The sequence below is a fragment of the Panicum virgatum genome, chromosome 2N (genome assembly GCF_016808335.1).
Source record: "Panicum virgatum strain AP13 chromosome 2N, P.virgatum_v5, whole genome shotgun sequence".
NCBI classification, from domain to species: domain Eukaryota; kingdom Viridiplantae; phylum Streptophyta; class Magnoliopsida; order Poales; family Poaceae; genus Panicum; species Panicum virgatum.
This window is the reverse complement of record NC_053146.1, coordinates 37,674,332-37,691,892: the sequence shown is the minus strand read 5'-3', so window position 1 is coordinate 37,691,892 and position 17,561 is coordinate 37,674,332. Positions and strand designations below refer to the sequence as shown.

The 17,561-nt window shown below is 46.0% G+C and overlaps 3 protein-coding genes and 1 pseudogene across 4 annotated transcripts; 2 read left to right on the top strand and 2 right to left on the bottom strand.

The window, feature by feature from the left end:
• The first annotated feature begins 468 nt into the window (after nt 1-468).
• Nucleotides 469-13,770, top strand: LOC120660344 (UDP-glucose 4-epimerase 4-like). Its single transcript, XM_039938853.1, has 9 exons — nt 469-843; nt 9,968-10,017; nt 10,147-10,282; nt 10,881-10,982; nt 11,061-11,288; nt 12,232-12,316; nt 12,646-12,728; nt 13,102-13,193; nt 13,283-13,770. The coding sequence occupies exons 1-9, from the start codon at nt 619-621 to the stop codon at nt 13,392-13,394; spliced, it is 1,113 nt and encodes a 370-aa protein (XP_039794787.1). The 5' UTR covers nt 469-618; the 3' UTR covers nt 13,395-13,770.
• LOC120660345 (B3 domain-containing protein Os07g0679700-like) lies at nt 5,922-7,394 on the bottom strand. 2 transcript variants are annotated; one of them, XM_039938854.1, is made up of 4 exons: nt 7,158-7,394; nt 6,878-7,051; nt 6,600-6,667; nt 5,922-6,486 (listed from the first exon to the last, which is right to left on the bottom strand). In XM_039938854.1, exons 1-4 carry the CDS (start codon nt 7,336-7,338, stop codon nt 6,331-6,333), a joined length of 579 nt encoding a protein of 192 aa, XP_039794788.1. In that variant the 5' UTR covers nt 7,339-7,394; the 3' UTR covers nt 5,922-6,330. The 2 variants fall into 2 exon arrangements, 1 of the variants encoding a protein (XP_039794788.1); XR_005669534.1 differs by having other exon boundaries at nt 6,374-6,486; nt 6,600-6,677; nt 7,158-7,382.
• Nucleotides 13,771-15,691: 1,921 nt separating the features above from the next.
• Nucleotides 15,692-17,001, bottom strand: LOC120660343. Its single transcript, XM_039938852.1, has 2 exons — nt 16,437-17,001; nt 15,692-15,884 (listed from the first exon to the last, which is right to left on the bottom strand). Exons 1-2 carry the CDS (start codon nt 16,798-16,800, stop codon nt 15,856-15,858), a joined length of 393 nt encoding a protein of 130 aa, XP_039794786.1. The 5' UTR covers nt 16,801-17,001; the 3' UTR covers nt 15,692-15,855.
• Nucleotides 16,875-17,479, top strand: LOC120662572 (annotated as a pseudogene).
• The last annotated feature ends 82 nt before the right edge of the window (nt 17,480-17,561 follow it).

Here is a 17,561-nt window from a genome sequence, read left to right as displayed (position 1 = left end):
ATTAGCATCATTAGATTCGTCTCGCGATTTACAACCCATCTATGCAAAAAGTTTTGCAAATAGACTTCATTTAATACTTCAAATGCCTTGTTTACATCTTTACAAGTTTTTGCAAAATGAACTAAACACACCCTAAAACAAACAAGTTTTCAATCAAATCGCGTTATTAAACCGGCACGTTAATTAATGCAGTGACTGGGCGAATCCAATCCTCCGACGACGACTGACGACGAGTCGTCGCCTCGGCCGAAGCAGAGAGCACGCGGTGCAATACAACCCCACCGACACCCCCGCAGGCGGACACGTGGCAGTGGCCCCGGTGGTCGAGGACCAGCGCAGGCCCCGCCGCGACTGGCCCTCCTGTCCTCGGGCATGCGGCCACCCCGGGCGCACTCAAACTTCTTCCTCCACCTGAACCTGACCACCTCGACTCTCTCTCTCTCTCTCCTCCCCCACTCCTCGCCTCCCCCTCTCGTCCACGCTTCGTCCCCCTCCTTCCCGTTCGGACACTTGGTCGTCGTCTCGTCCCTCCCAGCAGATCCGCAAGCGCCGGGGCTCCAGAGGGAGAGAGAGGAGGGGGGAGACGGACGGGTGGGAGTGCTGCGGGGGGTGGAGGAGATGGCCGCGGCGGCGAAGGAGGCGGGGCCGAGCGGCTGCAGCGGCAGGGCGGTGCTGGTCACGGGCGGGGCGGGCTACATCGGCAGCCACGCCGTGCTGCAGCTCCTCACCGCGGGATTCCGCGTCGTCGTCGTCGACAGCCTCGCCAACTCCTCCGAGATCGCGCTGCGCCGGGTGCGCGCGCTCGCGGGGGAACACGCCAAAAACCTGCTCGCCTTCCACAAGGTAATCAATACGACGCACGTTCTCTCTCCCTCTGTCAATGTGCCCGCGCCCTCTTTCGATCTCGTGCGCCGATTTGGTTCTTCCGCTCAATATGCGGGGCGTGAGCAGATCAGCGTGCTTCGTACGGTGCCTTGGGTGTGCTGGTGAGTTTGGCGCGTTCGACCAAAGGAAAAATGTTGTGCGGGCTTGGCGGGGCTTTGCTACGCTTCATGCGAAAATTTCAGTTGGTAATATGAGAATTAGCCGATGGGTTTGCCCACTCCGAGGCGTCGCTTTCGGGGTGATTTGGGTTGGGACTCGTTAAAGTGTCTCCGCATCTCTCCGTCCGCTGTTGTGGGGCCGGTAGCCAATATTATTATGTCACGACTAATTTGATTGTTTTGTTAGTAATAACTAGTAGTGCCCATGTGCGGCACGCACATGTTTTAAAATCAAGAAATTTCTAGCATAGGTCTGCATAGGGCATGCACATATTTTAAAAAATTCAGAAAATAACCACTTTATATTTAAAGCAGGGATTGATATGTGACAATTATATAAACAACCTAGGAAACAAGATATTTAGATTAATTAACCAACAATTTAGCTTAAATCATAATCCATACCATAATTATTTTCATCCACACATTATATTATATGTATCTTTAATAAGATTGTGTGTTGTGTCCATCCAACAAATCCACGCACATAACAATCAACAAACATTTAAGTGACGGAGAAGAGGAACCTTGTTCAACTTGGTTCCTTCTTTGGGATAAGAAAATGTGTACAACTCGATCACCCAAATGAACAATAGACATGACGCCACCCACGTTGTCCTCATCCCTCAAGCACATCACAGCCTGGCATCGGTCTCCTGCAGAGTGGTGTCGAGGAAAGCCCCACGCTGATGCAGCTCCCCAACTTTTCTCGTGGTCTCTACCCTCAATGGCTCAATTAGGCAGCTACAGAGCCACCCACACCTCCCCCTCTAGACACCTCTGCAAATGAAGTAGCTAGTGATCGCTCACTCATATTATATATCGCAAGGTGAACCAAACAATTACTGAACTAATTATCAAACTGTCAAATAAACACAAAAAAAAGAGGTAGATAGCAACTGTAGCTGCTTCTTGCAAAAATTTCATTAAATTCTACCTTGCAAAGGTGAACCAAACAATTAATGAACTAATCAAAACTATTAAATAAACACCAGAAAAGAGGTAGATAGCAACTGCAGTGGCTTCTTACAAAAGTTTAGCAGGTGATCATTTATGCTTGGAATGAAAAATGAATCATACACGTCGGGCCAAATAAATATCAGTGATCACAATGAAAAAACCATACCTCCTCCCATCTGGTTCAATTCTCCTTCGTGAGCTTGCAGCTTGTGAATTCATACCCCCCTTTTTTTTCTTCAAAACATGATCAATTTGTTGAAAACAGCTAGCTTTCAGTGATAGAGGCAACTATTTTTAAATAAGACGCAACTTGCTGGCACTTAACACATGACTTGCTTTCAGTGATAGAGGCAACTTGATGATAGATGTAGAGATAAAAATCTGGTAGGTATAGTTTGACCAGAGTAACCTTGAAAGGCGAAAATGTATCTTCTGAATTTGTTTTCTTTTCGAAGCACAAATTGGAGTAAACCAGTATTCTAATATAAATCTGTTAGAGTGGGCATAACACATGACAATTAGAATTTAGATCACAAGTGAATAGCATCAGATCACAATTGAAAATTCAGATCACGAGTGAATAGCGTCAGTTCCTCGCTAGACTATTAACAATTCGATAAACACTATGTGATTGCACATAAGACTCGAAATCTGCCAATTATATATCCAAGCATCTAAAGAGAACAATGAATTTGGACACAAAGCAATTATTACGTGCGTGCTGCAAGTGGATTAGTATTTGGAGTCTCAAGAAAAGCAATCATTGCCTTGTACAACCCTGAGAAATGACCAAAAATTGTACAATTGTCAGCTACATGAAGCACCAATGGTCCTACAATAGTAAGTAACCATTACTCACCTATGCTTCAGAAAGACCATTGTTCTGGAAAAGCCATTTTGATTAGACGGAAAATAAGGCAAAGGTCGCTGTAGCTTCCCACAGAAACTAAAGGGGCCATATTACTTCTCTTTGTTTGGGTTACTGTAAAGACTCTTGCAGGATGCCTATGCAAGCTAATTTATGAAGTAGTTCATCAAGGTCCAGCAATCAAGCTCATCAAATTATCACTCCTTTTGGTTTTAGGGATCCATCAGTAAAAAAGAATTGATGAGTCCATATACATACAGTGGTCAGCACTTAATGGAAAAAAAACCAAAAAATGGTTACGATGTGCATGGGTTGCTGGCATTATTTTAAACTATGTTTTGAAAGAGCATATGACACCATTGACCACTTTCATTAATTTTTATACAAATATTTGCGCAGATAGATAAAATCAACAAGTTACCTCTAAATACTTTTGATGATAGATGTAGAGGTACTCATTTTATTTTATTTAACTAAAAAGGGCGTACCCAGTGCCGTAGGCTTCTCGCACTACGCGGGGACTGGGGAAGAGTTGTTTTAAGCACCAAGCCTTTCGGTTGAATGTCATCACCTTTTCAATTATTTTTCTTTACCATTTCTACGTCTTAAAGTATTCTGGTATGTCTTTTTCATGGAATGATAAAATCCAGTCCCAATATCTTCAATAGCTAGTAAAGACATCACCCTGAAACTTAAATGCACCTCACTCACTGAGATTACGAGACAGAAGATCTTAACATATGCATAATTTCAGTTTCTTTATGTTAGGGGAAAGCTCTGTAAAATGTGTTATGAAAAAAACCAACCCATCCATTATGTATACTATTCAGAATAACTCTACAACAACAACAACAACATAGCCTTTTTTCTCAAGCAAGTTGGGGTAGGCTAGAGATGAAACCCGAAAGAAAAAAGTTCAAGGTTCAGGCACATTGATAGCTAGTCTCCAAGCGCTCCTATCCAAAGTTATCTCTTTAGAGATATTCCAATCCTTAAGGTCTCTTTTAACCAACTCATCCCACGTCAGTTTAGGTCTACCTCTACCCCTCTTTACATTATCGACCCGCTCAAGAACCCCATTACGCACCGGCGCCTCAGGAGGCCTTCGTTGGACATGTCCAAACCATTTCAGCCGATGCTGAGTAAGTTTCTCCTCAATTGGTGCCACCCCGACCCTATCCCGAATAACTTCGTTCCGGACTCTATCCCTCCTTGTGTGCCCGCAAAACCACCGCAACATCCGCATCTCTGCTACACTCAGTTGCTGCACATGTCGTCTTTTTGTAGGCCAACATTCAGCACCGTATAACATCGCCGGACGAATTGCTGTCCTATAGAATTTGCCTTTTAGCTTTTGTGGCACCTTCTTGTCACAAAGGATGCCAGAAGCTTGCCGCCATTTCAACCAGCCAGCTGAAATTCTATGCCTAACATCTTCATCAATGTCACCATCCTTTTGTAGCACCGATCCTAAATACCGAAAAGTATCCTTCTGGACCACCACTTGCCCATCTAGACTAACGTCTCCCCCCTCATGCCTAGTCGCGCTGAAATCGCACATCATGTACTCGGTCTTGGTCCTACTAAGTCTGAACCCTTTCGACTCTAACGTGCGTCTCCACAGCTCTAACTTCCTATTAACCCCTGCCCTACTCTCGTCTACTAGCACTACATCATCAGCAAAGAGCATACACCAAGGGATCTCACCTTGGATATCCCTTGTGACCTCATCCATCACTAAAGCAAATAAATAAGGGCTCAATGCTGACCCCTGGTGTAGGCCTATGTTAATAGGAAAGTCAGTGGTGTTGCTATCACATGTTCGGACAAACGTCGTCGCATCCTTGTACATATCCTTAATGAGGGTAATGTACTTAGTTGGGACTTTGTGCTTCTCCAAAGCCCACCACATGACATTTCTCGGTACCTTGTCATATGCCTTCTCAAAGTCAATGAAGACCATGTGCAAGTCCTTCTTCTGCTCCCTATATCTCTCCATCAATTGTCGTATTAAAAAAATCGCCTCCATGGTTGACCTTCCAGGCATGAACCCAAATTGGTTTTGGGTCACACTTGTCACTCTTCTTAGGCGATGCTCGATAACCCTCTCCCAAAGCTTCATCGTATGGCTCATCAGCTTAATCCCACGGTAGTTAGTACAACTTTGAACATCGCCCTTGTTTTTGAAGATAGGTACTAATATACTTCTCCATTCTTCAGGCATCTTGTTTGACCGAAAAATGAGATTAAAAAGCTTAGTTAACCATACTATTGCTCTATCTCCTAGGCATCTCCACACCTCAATGGGAATACCATCAGGGCCCATCGCTTTACCGCTCTTCATCCTCTTCAAAGCCTCCCCGATCTCTGCCTCCTGAATTCTCCTCACAAAACGTCTGTTGGTATCGTCAAAAGAGTCATCTAACTCAAGGGTAGGGCTCTCACTCTCCCCATTAAACAACTTGTCGAAGTATTCTCTCCATCTATCCATGATCTCCTCATCCTTCACTAGCAGTCGATCTGTTCCATCCTTAATGCATTTGATTTGGTTGATGTCCCTTGTCTTCCGCTCGCGGATCCTAGCCATCCTATAAATGTCCTTCTCCCCTTCTTTCGTGCCTGGCCGCTGATACAGGTCATCATACGCCTTCCCCTTTGCTACACTCACAGCTCGCTTTGCAACCCTCTTCGCTAATTTATAGCCCTCGATGTTGGCTGCACTCTTGTCAAGATGGAGGCGCTTGAAACACTCCTTCTTCTCCTTAATAGCCCTTTGCACCTCGTCGTTCCACCACCAGGTGTCTTTCCCCTCCTGTTTGCCTCCCCTACTCACGCCAAACACCTCTGAGGCCACCTTCCGAACACATGTTGCCATCTTTAGCCACATGTCATCTGCGTCTTCTTCTTCCCAAGGCCCCTCACCTAGCATCCTTTCTTTAAACACTATTCAGAATAACTCTAAAGTAAACAAAAGTTAATGATGCTGTCTTTTGTCCAATGATTTACTTACCCAGTTGCGTGGATGGTGAAAACTGATCTCTTTGCAAAGACAGCGGGTTCCTGCATGTATGCAGTACATTTATATTAGATTGAACATAATCCAAGTATTTGCATAAACAATGATCTGCCTTTTGTGCCGGCCAGAGAGGATGTGCTCCATAATCCGGAACATGAACAATGAAATAAATAACAAACTTACATTGAACTCTTCAAATTCATAGCCCTCAATCATCACAATAGTTGGTTTGCAGTGGGAGCAAGATGCAATAACTCTTGAGCCTCCTCCCAGGTAAGCTTTAGCTCCATGGCATCTTCAGCATCCATTAAGAGCCTCCTGCTTTTGGAACCAATATTGTGACTTCTTTTTTGTAAAAACTGCAAAGACCCCTCACCTGCCTGCTGGTGAATTTATCCACCTTAAGCCAACTAACATCCCCATCAACTGAGTTCATATGATGATCATATAGAGAGTTTGGATGGAGATCTGCATTCCCCTTTATTGACTGAAGAAATTTGGGATAACCAATTACTACTCCTAAGCAAAGTGTCATTTGCAGTAGAAAAGAGTGCCTCACTGAGAAGGAAACCATTTGCAATAGCTGAGATCTGCGAGTCCTGTGTGAAAGTAACATACAAACATCAAAGTAAAACATAAGAAAGCAGATGAAAAACAAGCATCATTAGTAATATCAGACTATCTTAGAGGTTAATAGGAAAATCTAACTTACTGGCAGACTGACAGTATTTGTTGGCTTCCGGAATCCCATAACAAGTTTCCCCTCCGGATTATATCCGACTAAAGGTCACTACAAAAAAAAACACTAGTAATTAAAAAACTTTTCCAGTAAAACAACATCCAGATAAGATGGAATAGATTACATAATTTACTATAGCATGGAAACAATGTAAGAAATAATAAGCTATACACGACATACATATTCAACCAAGAAAAAAGTAATTGCGACGGTGCTTATGAATGTCTCCAAAGAAATAAGTTGCTAATTACCTGTATCGCCAGCTTGTAATTGCAAGGACAGTATGCATGGTATAACACCCTCCAAGACATACATTCGGCTGATATTATTTGGCCAAAACCTAAACTGAAAATGCCATTCTTTTCCTATTGCATCTTGAATTGTCAAGGGGCGACCTTCTGGTTGAGAAATTGGGGGAAATATGCCTACACAAAGAATCTTGTTAATCCAATATGACACAGCAACAATGGAGAGGAAGATGGCGGTAGATGAGGGTATAGTACGCGCATTGGGTGGGTGTGGGTTACTCACGATGAGGACGAGGTACCAGTAGACGAAGTGCGGCCGGCCGGCGCGCGGGGAGAGGCGGCTGCGATGCGGGCACCACGCGAACGCCGCCGACGCCACGCACACATCCCGCGCGACGCACGCCTTGGCTGCTGCCGCCGCCGCAGCGTCCGCCGTGAGTGGCCGGACGCTCGGCGCCGGGCATGGCAGCACCGCCCACCCCCTCCTGGAGCTCCTCCCTCCCTCGACGGATCCGGAGGCCAAAGCAAAGGCCAAGAGGACGCGTCCCTAGTTGAAACTCGCGGCCCACAGCGTGGCGAATCCCATTGCATCCTTGACGGAGGGGAGCACGGGGAAGAACGCCGCGAGGCTAGCCTGGAACGCGCCAGCCGGAGCCGCGCAGGCCGTCGGCGGTCGCACGACGCGCCCGCCCGAGCCGTGCTTGCCTCGCGGCCCACGACATCCCGCCGCCGGCCGCCGGAGCCGGGCTAGCCTTCGACCCGCGGCAGCCGGAGCCGGGCTAGCCTTCGACCCGCGGCAGGCGCCGCCGCGCTCGCCGCTACCCGATGCGCGACGCGCCCGCTCGAGCCGCGCTTGCCCCGGGCCAGCCGTCGCCCCGCAGCACGCGCCGCCGCGCTCGCCGCTGCCCGGTGCGTGACACGCCCTCCCGAGCGGCACTTGCCCCCGTGGCCCGCCGCCCCCATGGCACGCAACTGCTTGAGCCGCGACCGCCGTCGCCGCCACAGCACGCGGCCGGCGGAGCCGCCCGCGCGGGGAGAGCACCCGCCAGATCTCAATTGGATCGAGAGGAAACCCGCGTCTGGCCGTCCGGAGCAGGGGCCAACGTTGCCGTCTGCCTGGGCGAGGGGGAGGAGGCGTCGCAGGGAAGGAGGCAGCGTCTGGGGAAGGCGCGTCGTGAGGGAGGAGGCGGCGTTGAGGGAAGGCGCATCGCGAGGGGGAGGCGGCGTGATCGACTGGCGGGATTGGGTGGGCACCATGCGGGGAAGGTCGCGATGCGGGGTTGGCGATCGCGCAAACGGAGGACGCGACGCTACATGCGGGATTGAAAATCGGCGTGACTAGCGCGGCTCCGCGATTCTCGTGGGAAAAACCGGCGCGGGGGCTCCGCGAGCCGGGTGAAAAACCGGTGGGTAAAACCGCCGCGTGGGTAAAACCGCCGCGTTAATCTTATACCCAGTGCCGCGTGGGTACAATTCACGGTGAAAAAATCGGAGGGGGGAGGGGCGCGCCGCGGCGATTGCACTGGCGGAGGGATTGTTTTCGGCCTGCCAGGTTCCTGTCAAACAATTTGTGCTTACATGTGGGCCTCAAAGATGGAATTTGTGAGGTGGGTATGGGGGCAAAATTTGGTGAGGAATGTTTCAATTGTCATGGATCCTTATAGATAATGGTGCATCGGTGAAGGGATTTTCTGATGTTTACCTGATAAGGCTGGGATGTTACTAGGTATAAGATTAACGCTGCTCGATCTTGGGCTGTAGGGAAATATGAATTAGTCTGGTGTGGAGAATGTACTACTCCTTACTGCCCATGGTTGGTTAATTGGGATATTGGTGGATGATCTGCACTGTAGATCCTCTTATATGTGCTGTGGTGAAATCTTTGATTCTGTTTCTCTTGTTTGGTCGGCTGATGTTTTACTCGAGCGCGTTAGATGGATGATGGTAAGCAGTGAAAGCTTTGGTAAATTTTACCATGATTGTGACTACTGTAAATTCTGAAGTTCAAGTTTGAGCTGCAGTTGTTTAAGATTGGACTTGGCATTTAGAAGGTTACTTGACGTTTTTATTTAAAAATGTCCATTGGAAAAGTTTGCATGGGTCAATACCTTTGCTTGGTCAATGGTTGAACATGTATCACATCAGCATGATAGAATTTGTTCAGTTGTTTCCAAAATGTTACCATCTGTTATTGTCACTGGCAAAATCTTGTTGGCTGGATAATGAATCTGGAAACTTGAGGGCTTGGTATATAAATAAATGGAATGTCCTTGTTCTTGCGGAATTGGTTTATGCATTAAGGGTGAAAACATCTCTTGTCTTATCTTCTATCTAGTTTTTTCAAAGACACTGTTCATAGTCGTAGGTAGTTTGGTCAAATACCTGCAAGGTTTGTCAACTTCTTATTTGCTGCTGATAGCTTGTTGGCTTGGCCAAAAAAGTTGCCTCGTCATTGAAAATCATCTCTAAGCAATCGGAAGATCATGTAAACTTGCATTCTAAGGTGGAATGTAGTAAATGTTTGCTCAGAAAAATATTTTCCATGTTCATAAATGGATCTACTCATTTCTGTCAGGTCCTGACTAAAAGATAAGATGGTTACTTACTAGATGATGTTGATTCATCTTTTGGCTGTTGTCACTCAAGTACTTAGTAGATAGATATCTTCTTCCTGGGAAAGTACGCATATGCAACGCTGATGTTTCTTGAGTAGTTAGTTTCTGCTATCGAGAACAAGGCATGCATGGTGTTAGCTTATAGTTTTGCAACTGCGTTTAGCCCTTTTCCTCAGAAATGTTTGACAACATTATCGACTTCTCGATTGTAACATTAGTACATTTTTCACTGATAAGGAGTAAGTCATTGGAATATGTGTGCCATGTTCCAATTTTTTTTCATTTCAGTTTTATCTGTGCTGTATGCACTATTTAATGGTACTATATCTTATGGAAAATATCTTTTCATATGTCATGGATGGACCTAGGATTGAATATTATATAATCTATTTAACCCCAGTTTATGTTGATCTTAGCCATGAAATTGTTGGCCGTTTGGGACATACAAGCAATATTATCAACTTTTCTGCTTCTGCAGGCTGATATCCGTGACAAAGATGGACTGGAAAAGGTTTTCGCTTCAGCAAGGTAAAGTTCACTGCAAAATAGTAGTCGATGTATTTATGTTCATTACTACTTGTTCAATGTTTAGCTTGACTTCTATGTGTAAATGCATCACGCTGAAAGTTTATTCATATTTATACTACTGTTTTCCAGATTTGATGCTGTTATTCATTTTGCTGGACTGAAAGCTGTTGGAGAAAGTGTGCAAAAGCCATTGCTCTATTATGATCATAATGTTGTTGGTACAATAAATCTTCTGGAAATTATGGCAGCTCATGGATGTAAGAAGGTATTAACCATATATCTAGGGTACCTTGTGCTCCATGAGGATATTTTGTGATCTAGTTACCTTTCTGAGGACATATGCATAACCATTTACTCTGTTCTACATATTTACTTACAGCTTTGGACACTAGTATCTTCTAACATATCAATATTGCCAGTTATTTTAATGCTTATACAACATACACTATCTTTTCTTTACAAGAAGTATGCACTATTCATTGTTTTGAAAAGACTAATAACAAATCTGAAATGTTTTTAAATGGAGTAACACTTTTACTTATTTCTATGTAATATGAATTCCAAATTATTAAAAGGAATGGTTTCTTTATGTAATATAGATGTGCCAGACTGCTATGAAATTAATACATACATTGTTAATCGACACCATCCTATGCGTTCCTAGATTAACTTTAAAAGGAATGAATTGTAACAATTCATCCATGCACCTGCTATACAATTTTAGCTGGACATTTAGGTGACACCATTGCTTAATAATTCTGTTAACCATAACATTTTGTTTGAATTTAAGCCAGTTGTTCATTTGTTGTCTAGATTGGGCTTATCCTGACAATAAAATCATCTTTTGTGTCCTAATGTTGCAGTTAGTGTTCTCATCGTCAGCAGCAGTTTATGGATCACCGAAGAACTCACCGTGCACAGAAGATTTTCCTCTCATTCCACATAACCCATATGGTAGAACAAAGGTACGCTTCTTCATTTCTCATGTATAAATTGTTACACCAAGTCTTTTAATTGATTGCAGACGTATATATTTGTTGCAGCTTATGGCTGAGGAGATATGCCGTGATATCTACCATTCAGATCCTGAATGGAGTATCATTTTGCTTAGGTATTTCAATCCAGTCGGGGCTCACCCCAGTGGATATGTTGGTGAAGACCCTTGTGGAACTCCTAACAACCTTATGCCCTTCGTTCAGCAAATTGCTGTTGGTAGGAGGCCATCGCTAACAATATTTGGAAATAACTACGCAACAAAGGATGGGACAGGGGTACAGTTTTTTCACATGCTACTCAGTTGTTAATTACGTCAGCATTTAAAATTTTTTGATCTGTTTGGTCCATTCATCTCTAAAGATGTGGGATGAGTCGGTTAAGAGAGACCTTAAGGATTGGAATATCTCTAAAGAGATAGCTTTGGATAGGAGCGCTTGGAGACTAGCTATCAATGTGCCTGAACCTTGAACTTATTTCTTTCGGGTTTCATCTCTAGCCTACCCCAACTTGCTTGGGAAAAAAGGCTATGTTGTTGTTGTTGTTGTTGTTGTTGTTTGGTCCATTCATTCATGTTCCACAATCAAAAGATTGTAGTTGTTGACAGTAGATCTTATATGCATTATCTCTTTATGTAGAGGCTTAGAGGGCATTTACAAAAATATAAGTAGTTTAAAAGGTTGAGTAACAAATGAAATATGTAGTCCACTAGTGTTTATCAGAATATAAGTTCTTGGAAGCAAATAACTGAAGTGAAATGTTGTATAGCTAGAAAAAGCTTACATTAGTCTATATTCAATCATGCAACTTAGTGTTTTATCAGCTTTCTGTGTCCACTCCTAGGAAAATGTAATAATCTAGGCACTCATGATGTTATTGCTAGTTGTAGTTTACAGTAAAATAGTTTGCCACAGCCTCCTCTGAACAATGACATTAGGCTCCCAATCCCTAGTTTACCGAAAGGATCAAAGAGTGAAAGCAAACTAAGCCATAGTTTACTTAAAGATAGGCACTCATGCTGACACGGTTATCTCATTTGTTGCGGTCAATTAGCTTCACCTTTCCAATCTAATGCTGTCTAGCGTTTGCTTCCCAAACTGCTGTTGGAAGTGGACAACATTATGGACAAATGGCAACTGAGCTATTTCAGGAATACTATTGTGATAACTGCAGTAATATGTTATTGAACGCAACCGATCCACCCCTTCTATGTGATTGCAGGTTCGTGATTATATACATGTGGTTGACCTTGCTGAAGGACATCTTTTCGCATTACGGAAGCTTTTCGACAGCTCATCTAACATAGGTTTGCACAAATGGCTGCCCTCTCATATCCTTTAGCCGAAATAATTATACCACTTCCCAGATGTACACTAAAGATGTAAATACTAACCCCCATTTTGTTTCCCATTCGCACTCTCTATTTGGAGGTAAAAAAATTAAACAGTAATGTATTACTAATACACTTTCTTATGCTTCTAAATGGATAGAAAACTATATCCATTGCATATGATGCTCTAACTTTCATGTCAAACCCCAGTCCTTCTACATATGAGTTAATTCGATACTCACAAAACAAAACATTCAGTAAGATTTGCCGTTGAATCTGGTTCCAAAATGAAACTCTTCTTGCAGGTTGTGAAGCATACAACCTCGGAACTGGAAAGGGAACATCAGTTTTGGAGATAGTCAATGCATTTGAGAAGGCTTCTGGAAAGGTATACCTGCTTAGATATACCTTGAATATTGAACGAATCTATGGCTCCTGTTTCTTGGCCATGGTATCTTTTTTCTTCTGGTTAGTGTAACTAATTTTCTTAAACCTCCACTCTCCTCAGTCTAGTGTTATAGAAGCAAATCCTTGGGTTTATCCAGCAGATCATGTAGGATTTAGAGGTTGGTGCTAAGAGATTGACTATATGATAGTTCACAATGACAACATAGAAATATGTGCAGGTTGATTGTTGTTGTTGGCATGGGCAACTGCAGTTTAATTAAAGGAGTTAACCCTGCTGGCAAATTCCAGCAGTAGCAATACTTGCATGGTTTATTTTGTTCTTGCAACTTATATATGTACTTGTTTATTTTCAGAAAATCCCTTTGGTCATGGGTCAACGCCGCCCTGGTGATGCTGAGATTCTCTTTTCGTCACCTGCAAAAGCGGAGAGAGAACTCCACTGGAAGTAAGATAAAATAGCGTCGTTTATAAGTTTTTCATGGATGTCGACCGTCATCTTTTTTGGTCATTTAAATATGAATGTTCCTTCTTCAGAGCGAAATATGGCATCGCAGAAATGTGCAGAGACCTGTGGAACTGGGCTAGCAAACACCCTTACGGATACGCAGCATCCGAGTCCCCGAAGCTGAATGGCAGTTCACGCTGAGCAACACCGATTGTTCCATGTGGACTATTACTTGTACATGCGACGTAGTGCCCACCAGGATAAAATGTAGATCTGTCCGGTCAGTCATACAGAGAAAGGTTCTATAGGCTTAGGAAAGAATGCTATCTTGTTCCCTCCCTAGCATAAGTGCTCCTATAAATGGATCCTTCCATATGCGTATAGTTTGTCAAACTTGTTCTAGGAGCATTGCTGTAGTCAATTAGCTAATTCAATTCTTCTACTTCTAATTGATATACTAGATTTCAGCATCACAGGAAGTTGCAGCCTCATACGTTTGTACCTGAAATGTCTTCTCGTTGCGACGATTGTATCTCTAATATTAGTGAGCTGGACTACAATTATGCATCGATTTCAACTCTGTTCAACACATCAATGGGCCGTTCAAGTATCGGTTCAGTTACTCGTAAAACAAAAGTTTTCCCTATTAATTCACTTCATATTCTCCCATTCCAAGTAAGATCAGGGTGCCTTTGCTCGCAGCAGGTGGGCTCTATTTAGACCTCATTTAACATAGCCTATTTTAACTTCAGCTTTACCTATTTCATGCATATCTAGATGTTATAGTGTGAAGTTGTTGTATAAGATCGTGCTAAAATGAACTAAAAGCTAGGCGAAGTCAATTTTTTTTAGCTTTACCGCCTTTTAGCTTTACAATTGTTAAGGCCGGGCTGGGTGAGGTGCAGCAGACCGACGGTAATGGTTGGTTGCATTACTGCTAAAGTGCTAAAGTCAGTCTCTGGAAAGTGTCATTGCACAGTTGTCAAGAGTGCCACATCACTTTGACACTGAAATGACATAGCCACTCTCAGTGCATAGTGTCATGTCACAGTTTTATAGACAACTTATAACATTAAATAGTGCAACAATTGTGTGATCAAATATGCCATGACTTGATGAAGAACGGCCTCAGTGGGGAGTGTCATCCCCGTGTCATGACTTGACAACCATGCCATGAGAAGGTCATGGTGATAACCTGGGTCATCTCTCTCATCTCTTAACTACTCCTGGGAATGGATTGGGTCTGATCCAAATCCAATTGGATTTTTGCAACTAAATTTTATTGGATTTGGATCAAATTGGATATGGACATCCATTTACTTTGGATGAAATATGATTGGATTCTATTGGATAAAAATTATAGGATAATCCAAGTATTGTTGGATGAGACGCAGAGAATGCTAGACTTGCCGGCCAATCCATTGTTGAACTGGTGCTGTCGTTTGTTCCTGTCCACCATTCGCTTCGTTGTTCGGAGCGATGGCGCAGCGCTCGCGTGGTGCGGCATCGCGGCCCCTGCGGGACGAAGGTGCGCAAGCTGGTCATGTGCCCCGGCAAGGTCGTCGCCGCCATGGTCGGCGACGGGCACCTCGGCAAGATCGCGATGTCCCGTCACTCCCGTGCCGGCGCGGGTTCTTGGGTGATCAGCAAGCCAGCAGTGTGAACATCTTCTCCCTCGTCGCCGTGCGTCTTGTCCCTCGGCCGCTGCGCCTCTTCTCGTTTGCCCTTGTCACACGGAGCATCTCGAGTGTTGGAGACCTTGCTGATGCGCGTTGGACAGGAGAGCAGCGGCGCGCACGGTGGCTGCAGCAGGCGAAGGAGGTGTGCGGAGCGACTGCTGGGGTAAGCGAATGGGCAAGCTCGGTATCCGACAGTGCAGCCGGCGAGCAACAGTTGGCGCGGACGAGAAGGCGGCGAGGCGCGGGCGAGGCCGTGGGATGGCAAACGAAGGCGAGGCAGCGAGGCACGGGCAGAGGCCATGCGACGGCGAACGGAGGCAAGGCAGCACGGCCGCCAAGCGGCAGTTGATGCGGGCGCAGAGGCGGCGAACAGAGGCCGGCGCGACGGCGAGCAGAGACCGGTGGGGGCAGGCGTGCTGTGGGCGGAGGCGGCACGGTCGAATAGGCCGGCGTGGGCTGCGCGAGCTGGCAAGCTGCACGCAGGCGAGCTGGCTAAGTAGCTCCGTGCCGGCGAGTTTGTCGGGGCGATGAGGTTGCCGGCGAGTTTGTCGCCGCCGAGGAGTACATCCAGCATAGTGATTGTTTATGGCTCCCACTGCTACATGCCTAAACTTTGGATTATATTGAATGGATTTGGATTAAGAGGAGTTAGATTGGATTGAATTGGATGTTGGAAATTAATTGTTAGGATTGGATTGGATGGATGCTTGATATTAGTTGGATTTCAATTGAATTCCTCCGATAGGATTTTGGATGTTGATCCAATTAGGAGTAGATGCAACTAGCTGAATAAATAGTTGTGCTAAGAGTAAGACAAAATTGATGTTTGCCCGGATAATAATGGGGGGCAGGATAACATACCGAGTCAGACCATTCACATAAAACATCACATGTAAATTATTCATTGTATTAGAGCAGCGCTGGTAAAACACTGTCCTACAGTCAAAGTAACATGGTAATGTCTCGACAGTTGTGCAGACCAATCATCTCTTCCAGCTCATCACACCTGCAACTACACAAAGTTGAGCTCGAATTATTAATGCACTACCAAAGAGAACAATGAAATTCGATTCCATTTCCGTACATCCACAAAATATTGCTCATTCTTATACCTGTTTTGAAAGAACTGAACATATATGAGGTTTTACTGATCCGTGATAAAATGGGTGTTAGGTATTACGTATACTAGTTTGCAAAGAGAAATGGTGAAAACAAGCAGGACTCCTATGGGTCCAGAATTTCGAGAAAATTTACTACAGTAAAGGCGGACAATTTATCAAACAAATGGCATTTAGTATGAAAACTCTGGTGTGATGACTGACACCTCATGAACTACCAAAACCACTCCAGAAATGACAATTGACCAATGGTATGCACATTGATCTGTCCAATCAAGTCTTGCAACAATGTCAGTGAATTATATGCTCTTCTGCATGGCAGCAGTGCCAATACAAACTGGCAGATGGCTGACTCATCAGATTTTTTATTGAAGCTGCAACTTCATTAGCACTAAACGTTGCCATCAATTCTAGGACAATAATCACGCACATTGAAAATTTCTCACCTTTGCAGCCAGTACAGGGGAGTACCATTTGCTCTTCATCCTGAAAGGCTCCAGGTTCCCACTCCGAAAGAAGTTTGTCCACCAGCTCCACAACCTTGCCGGTCTCCGGCAGCTGAATCGCCTCCTCCAGCGCCCACGCCTCCTCGATCCTGGCCCACGCCTCCTCGATCCTGGCGTCATGTAGCATCGCGTCCCGCAGCTCAGGCGAGGCCTGCAACCCGTCCGTGGCCATCTCCCTGAGCACGCCCCTGGGGTCCTCGAGGCGGCAGAGCCCCGCGACGGCGGCGGTGTAGGTTTTGGTCTGCGAGTGACGAGCTTGGATGTTTTCACTACCCTCTGCTGCTCGAACTGAGACGCCGCTCATTGATCCGACGGTCGCCCACACGCCTGCATCCCTTCCCCAAACCCGTCCCCGAGCAGAACCGGGCCCAGAACACGATGCTTCGCTGCATCGCGCCGCCGCTCGCCGGTGCCCTCCCTCGCGTCATCTGCACCGCCGCCATCCAAACCCCCCACCCGAACCGCTCTCCTGTTCCGAGCTCGACGCCATCTCCACGCTCCTCTCCGTGGGCCACGTCCCCGCCGCGGTGCGCCTCCTCCTGGGCTCCCTGGAGCGCCTCCCTCTCCCGGCCCTCGCCGCGCACCTCGCCTCGCTCCCGACCCTCAACGAGGCCTTCGCGCTCCGCCACCACCCGGCCCGCCCTACGCCGCTCCCGCTGGCGCCGCCGCTGCTCAACAGCCTCCTCTCCCAGCGCGACGCGGCCTCCGTGCTGCGGTGGCTTTGCCGCCCGGACTGACCGCGCCGGCCCGACGCCGCCGCCATCACGGGGCTCTGCCGCCTCGAGGACCCCAGGAGCGCGCTCAGGGAGATGGCCGTGGACGGGTTGCAGGCCTCGCCTGAGCTGCGGGAGGCAGTGCGGGACGCGATGCTGCATGATGCCAGGATCGAGGAGGCGTGGGCGCTGGAGGAGGGGATGCGGCTGCCGGAGACCGGCAAGATTGTGGAGCTAGTGGAGAAACTTCTTTTGGAGTGGGAACCTTGAGCGTTTCAGAAGGAAGAGCAAATGATGCTCCCCTGTATTGGCTGGCAAATGGTGCTCCCCTGTATTGGCGGCCAATACAGGG

Excerpts from the sequence above, each read along its gene's own strand:
- LOC120660344 (XM_039938853.1), top strand. The coding sequence starts at position 619 with ATGGCCGCGGCGGCGAAGGAGGCGGGGCCGAGCGGCTGCAGCGGCAGG. Across the intron at positions 10,018-10,146 it reads AAGGTTTTCGCTTCAGCAAG|ATTTGATGCTGTTATTCATT; the intron begins GTAAAGTTCACT and ends ACTGTTTTCCAG. Across the intron at positions 10,283-10,880 it reads CAGCTCATGGATGTAAGAAG|TTAGTGTTCTCATCGTCAGC; the intron begins GTATTAACCATA and ends CTAATGTTGCAG.
- LOC120660345 (XM_039938854.1), bottom strand. The coding sequence starts at position 7,338 with ATGCCCGGCGCCGAGCGTCCGGCCACTCACGGCGGACGCTGCGGCGGC. Across the intron at positions 7,052-7,157 it reads ACTGGTACCTCGTCCTCATC|GCATATTTCCCCCAATTTCT; the intron begins GTGAGTAACCCA and ends TTCTTTGTGTAG. Across the intron at positions 6,668-6,877 it reads ATTACAAGCTGGCGATACAG|TCGGATATAATCCGGAGGGG; the intron begins GTAATTAGCAAC and ends AGTGACCTTTAG.
- LOC120660343 (XM_039938852.1), bottom strand. The coding sequence starts at position 16,800 with ATGAGCGGCGTCTCAGTTCGAGCAGCAGAGGGTAGTGAAAACATCCAA. Across the intron at positions 15,885-16,436 it reads CCCCTGTACTGGCTGCAAAG|TTGCAGGTGTGATGAGCTGG; the intron begins GTGAGAAATTTT and ends AACTTTGTGTAG.